Source organism: Alligator sinensis, unplaced genomic scaffold (genome assembly GCF_000455745.1).
Source record: "Alligator sinensis unplaced genomic scaffold, ASM45574v1 scaffold611_2, whole genome shotgun sequence".
NCBI lineage: Eukaryota > Metazoa > Chordata > Crocodylia > Alligatoridae > Alligator > Alligator sinensis.
The window spans coordinates 304,667-310,255 of record NW_005841869.1 but is presented as its reverse complement, the minus strand read 5'-3'; the positions used below and the strand labels follow the sequence as shown (position 1 = coordinate 310,255).

At 60.6% G+C, this 5,589-nt stretch overlaps 1 protein-coding gene across 1 annotated transcript in view; it reads right to left on the bottom strand.

Annotated features, from left to right (window-relative positions):
* CARD9 (caspase recruitment domain family member 9) overlaps positions 1 to 5,589 on the bottom strand; it is a 12,552-nt gene continuing 6,963 nt past the window's right edge. Inside the window, exons 7-14 of the mRNA XM_025193730.1 lie at positions 5,544 to 5,589; positions 4,783 to 4,908; positions 4,512 to 4,694; positions 3,980 to 4,021; positions 3,379 to 3,424; positions 1,868 to 1,938; positions 942 to 1,018; positions 1 to 106 (exon numbers count right to left, since the gene is read on the bottom strand). The exon at positions 5,544 to 5,589 is cut by the window's right edge and continues 44 nt beyond it. Of these exons, the coding sequence (XP_025049515.1) occupies positions 10 to 106; positions 942 to 1,018; positions 1,868 to 1,938; positions 3,379 to 3,424; positions 3,980 to 4,021; positions 4,512 to 4,694; positions 4,783 to 4,908; positions 5,544 to 5,589 (688 nt within the window). The 3' untranslated portion in view covers positions 1 to 9. The remainder of the gene's footprint in view (positions 107 to 941; positions 1,019 to 1,867; positions 1,939 to 3,378; positions 3,425 to 3,979; positions 4,022 to 4,511; positions 4,695 to 4,782; positions 4,909 to 5,543) is intronic.

The following is a 5,589-nucleotide window of genomic DNA, read 5'->3' as shown; positions in this document are numbered from 1 at the left end:
CGCGGGTGGTCAGGGCCCTTCCGTGTCCGTGCTGTCGCTGCCGGTGGTGTTGTCCCAGTCGGCTTCGTGCTGCTGGGGCTTCCTCCCCCTCCGCATTGCCCTCTTTCTGTGAACGGGACGAGACCCTTCCTTTACAGGGCGGCCCTGCCCGCGCACCCCCCGCCCCGGGAGCCCTGGGCCCCGCCCGCAGCCCGCGGGGATCGGTTCGGTTTGCGTGCGGGGCTGCTCGACCCCCCGGCACGGCAACCCCGAGGGCCTAACTCTGCCTGGGTCAAAGTGCCGGCGCGCGGCGTTTCGGGACGAGGGCTCCAGCCACGCGTGCACCGGTCCTGCCTGGGGCACGTTTCGGGCACGGCAGCCCGCCAGCACGCAGCACGGGCCTGGACGGATATTTCCTCCATACCGATAAACCGTTTTTAGTCTGGCGTCCTAAACACGCACGAAGGAAGGACGCTAGAAATTCATGACCGGGAAGCTGCTCTTTTTCACAAGGACCAGGGCAGTGACTGGTACGGCCATCTCCCTCCCTCCCTAGCATCGTGTCCTCTACCGTGCTACGTGCTCAGTGCCATCCGCGGCCAGGAGGGTCCCAAGGCAGGCAGAGGCACGTGGCGTTTTGTGGAGCGGGCGCATCGCCAGTTCCCAGACGTGCTAAAGGGAGCCTGGGACCTCAGGGGCAGCAGGATGCGACCCTGTTGCACGAGCAGCTCCTGTACTGTGAGGATCAGTAAAAGGGGGTGAAGCTGCCTAGGCATTTACGACCTTGTGTCATCCTCGACCTCCTCGGTCAGAGCCGACGCGGGACCTCGAGGACCTGAGCTAAGGAAGGAGGTAGCACGCTCGTCTCCTCCACAGACCAAGCGCGGAGGGGAGACACCACCCACACTGATCAGCAGATCACACAACCGTGGCACAAGTGGTCCTTAAAGCACAGACCAGACCTTCGGTAATGCTCAAAGCTGTCCTTCATCCGCCGCCGCTCCTTCTCCGCCAGCTCCCCGTTGGGTGGGCCGCCGTCCTGCCAAGGAAAGGAAAGCCTGGTCTGGTCAAAGTTCGGGGTCCCGGGGTCCACATCAGACCAGACACCGAATGGAGGGCGAGACACAAGAGAGGTGGGGGAGAGAGCCTGGACACCCGCCTCCCATCTGGCGCCCGTTCGCTGACTTCCTTTCCCACCGTTTCCCAGCAGCAACACGGCTGCTTATTTTCAAACGAGAGAAAATGAACCGAGGCCAAAAGCACAGGGCGGGGGGCGCTCCGTGACGACATCCATCATCACCGCTCCCTGGAGCCTCCCCTGGCTGTGCTGGTAGCTCTTCACACCCACCGGGCCCCTGGGGCGAGTTCCAGCCTGGAGTATTTGCTCCTGAGCCGTCAGTAAATCACCACTGCGTGGCAGCGTCATGCTCAGGCCCAGCGCACACTTGGCACCCTACCGCCTCGCGCTGAAGGCTGTCAGAGCGATACAGCGGATCCTACATCACTCCTCCTCTTCCTCCCCTACTGCCGCGCTGCCCTGTAACAGAGGGGTAGTATCAAGGCAGCTGGGCTCTCGGGGCAGAGGGAACATGGGGGCAGCAGTGACTTCCGCCTGCCGCAGCCCGATTCTTCCCACTTTACACTGACAGCAGCATGCCCTGGGGTACCTATGGCAAAGCTACCCTCTCTAAACAGCATCCTGAGACCATCCGCTACACCCGTCCACGTGCTGGCCAGGCCGACTGAGAATTAACCGGCTAGACCTGCTGGTTGGGGGGGGGGGGGCTGTTTGGTGCCGTAACAGGCTCCTCAAATGGGCATAAAGTCAGGAGCATCAAAAGGTCACAAAAGGGGTTCGTGGGACTGAGTGGTGATCAACGGTTCTTACATTCGGCGCCTGCAACAGCAATGCGCTCTCCAAGTCGCTAAATGGCTGGGCCTGCCCCTCCAGGCAGTCTTCTGCGAGGGGAAGAGAGCAGATGGTGTCACCACTCCCCCCGGGGACGTCAGCAGCGTTCCCAGCCCCCCCTGGACGGGGAGAGAAGAGACTAAAGATGCTCCAAGATCACTGTTAGGCCTGCCTGTTCCCAACCCCACTAGACCGGGAGAGAGACTAGAGATACTCCAAGGTAGCTGTTAGGCCTACCCACTCCTATAACCAAATAAAATCAGTTTAAAGTCAGAGCGATTTTTCTCTGCTTATGCCTGTCTGCATCTACACCGGGGTAACAGCTGTACTGGAACCGTGTCTGCTGGTATAGTTTAATGCTGGTCTAACTCTTCTGTCTGCACTCAAACAGGGAGTTAAACCCAGCTGACCCATGTCCGCACTGGCGGCTGGGCCTCCTAAACCCGAGGGCCAGCACCATGATTCAGCGCTCCCGAGTGGTTTAGCAAGGCTGTCCCCACAAAGCCACGCCACTCAGGGGCAAGCCTTTCCACTCGCAGCCAGCTCCGTGGCCCTGTGACCATGGGCCTTCCTGAATGGAGGAAAAACTGATTTGGGCAGAAGCAGGCAGGCTGGCTCCCACCCCGCCCGCCTGGTTTTCCTCTTCCGCTTCACGCGCTCTGAGAGCGCGTTTCCAGGCCATGGGGCAGCCTGCCAGGCCATCCGCACTGCTGCAGCATTTCCACTCCAGGCACCGCAAAAGCAGAAGTGAGGGGTGAGTGTCAGTGCTGCTGTTCTGCTTTTGTCCAAGCCCGAGTGACGGGAGCCTGCTCTGGGGGGAAAATCCCTGGGGTGCGGCTGAGCTGGCAGGAAGGACAACGGATCTGTCACTGACTGGCAGGGAAAGCAAGAAGCACACCCCATCCTCTGAAAGATGCCGAGTGCCTGCCTCGACCACTGACCTCCCAGGCTCTGGGTGTGCCCCTTCTCTCAGGCAGCCCTACCCATTCTCCCCAGAATTACGTGCATCCCGGCTGCCTCCTACCCAGCAGGGATTGAGATCCTGGAGGAAGGTCCCCTCTCATGCTTTTGCACTCAACAGACCTTGCACATCCTTCCAGCTGCAGCTTGTGCTCTGGGAGCCTTCCCAGAACAGCACCACATGTTTCGGGACATGACAGACCTACCCCTGCCCCGGGCTGGACGTCACCTCCTTTTAGAAACAGGCTGGACAGATGCACAGAGGGAGGGTGAGGGATTCTGCATGCCTGGGGGTCCCCACAGGGACCCGGCTTCCAGGAACCGCTGAGTACCCACCCTCCAAAAAGCAGGCACCTCCCTTGTCTCTCCAGCCAGGTCACCCAGTACCGCTAACAGGTTTCCAACACTCCAGCCCAGATGACTTGTTCGGGCCACAAAGGCACAAAGAAACAGGTGTTCCCCACCTCCAGCCACCTACTTTAAACCCCCAGGCTATGCCCTGCCAGGGCCAGGCTGCCAGGTTCTCTTACTCTTATCAGAGAGCTGCGGGTGCTCCAGGTTTCTGGGCAGAGAAAGCTGGGGAATGAAAAGAAACAGGTGTCTTGTGGAGAACAGCAGTGCTCACTTCCCTGTGCTCTGCTCCCAGAACAAGGACAACCCAGGGCACAGGGCAACACCAGCTTCCTTCTCCTGACCAGTGAGTCAGGTGGCTGGCTGGCGCTGCCTTTCCTCCCTAGCACGGCTGTCCCTCCGACCTGGCATCACCTGATGGATGCAGGCATGAGGCATGAATTAAGTGTGTTATCCCATTAAAGGGCTCCCCAATGCTGTCGCAGTTGCACCTCTGCCATTTGGATGGTGTGTGCCACCCTGGTGAGTCACAGCCCCTCCTGAGCTGCCTCCGGGATAGGGAAAGCAGCCCCTTTGGATCACGGACTGAACACAACGTGCCAGACAGAATTGCTGGCTCTGGCTTGGCGTCAGCTCAAGCAGCTCAGAGAGGCAGGAGCTAGGATTGCTGGGGAAGACTAGGGGGATTCTCCAGAGCTGTGTCCTGCATGGAGCAGAGCCAGGATGTCCCAAGGTCTTTCAGTCGGCAGCTGGACAACAGCAGGTCAGTGACCTACTCACCTCCTGGGAGCTCCAGGAGGAGGTGTCGTCCGGGTCAGAGGTCTGGAAGGTGCAAAGACAAAGGGGTCGGGGATCTGCTCTGCCAGCCCAATGCAAAGTAAGCCAGAGGCAGTGGCAGCCCATGGGAAGAGGGGAGGCCCATGCTCCTCTGCACCCTGCCTGCTCCCCTGCGGGGCGCATGGTGCCGCACTGTGGGACACGGACGTCTGCCCACCCTGCTCTGGGACACCTGACTGATTCGGGCCTGGGTCTCCATGTGGGATTCAGTACCTGGCAGCCAGAGGCTAGCCTGGCTGCGCAAGGGCAACCCCCTTGTGCACAGGCTAGCCCCCACAGGCAAGACTGGCTTGCTGGAGCTTGTCTAGGGTGAGCTTGCCTGGACCCCAAGCCAGCTGCGCCCTGTCTGAACCCAGGGTTTGTGAGCAGCTGCAGGACTGAGGTAATGCCCAAATGCAGGGAGTGTCAGGGGCTGGAGCGGAGAAGCGCCCCCAGTCAGAGCCCAGCTGGGCAAGGGGGTGCCTTGCAGACCTACCAACGCATGGGGCTCCAGGCGCAGCTTGGCCTCCATGGCTAGGAGCTGGCTCTCCTTCTGGAACAGCTGGAGCTGCAGCTCATCGCACCGCTCCCCCAGCTCCCGGACCTGCTTGCGGTAGGCGTCCTTCTCCACCAGGCTCTTAGAGAACTGCATGTGGAACTGCTCACGGGTCAGCAGTGCCTAGCAGCAGAGCGGGAGAGCAAGGTGTCACTGACACGGTGCTGGACAGCTCTGGAGAGACAAGGCCCTGAGAAGGCCGGGCCATCACCTGGTCCCTCTCTGCAGCCACCTCCTCCATCTGCTTCAGGATGGACTCGATGCGGTCCTTGTACATCTGCAAGTCCTTCTTCAGTGCCAGGCTCTGCAGCTCTAGCAGCTCCTTCTCCACATTATGCTGGTAGGGAAGCACAAAAGCACCAAGCTCCCACTGTACCAGCGCAGCCGGAGCCCAGCTACAGCCTGACATAGGGTTTGGGTAGACACGAAGCAAGGACACCATGACAGGGCTCAGGGATGGACGGAGCGGCCTGACAAACATCCATGAGAAACGCTCCTGCCCTGGGATACTGCACAGGCTGTTAATGGACGGTCACAGCCACTACTAGGCAGCACAGCTAAGTGCCAAGCTCGCTGGACAGCAAAGCTTTCTGCGAGCATGACCTTCCTGGGCAGAGCATGATCCAAGGCCCCGTGAGACCTGTGCAAAGGGCCTGTCTCTGCCCCAGGCTGGCTGAGCTACCGTGGACCGATGCCATGGCTTCTCAAGGCATCCTTCAGAGGGCTTTAAGGTGCGAGGGAAAGCGGCCCCTCGGCTGGCAGCAGCAGGACAGTTACTTGCAGTGACCGGAGAGCTGGGGACTGTGTCGCCATCCCAACATCAGAGGGGCCACGTACCTACCACAGGCAGGGAGCCCCCTGCTCACTCACACTGCTGCTACCTTGGATCCTCCCTGCTCAAAGGGGCAGCAAGTGGGTCCCTGGCTCTCTGCAGGCTGGACCCCCTCCTTGCTCCCTGCCCTGGCCACACACCTTGTCCTGCAACACCTCGGCTTGGCGCAGCTGCTTGCGTAGGCTG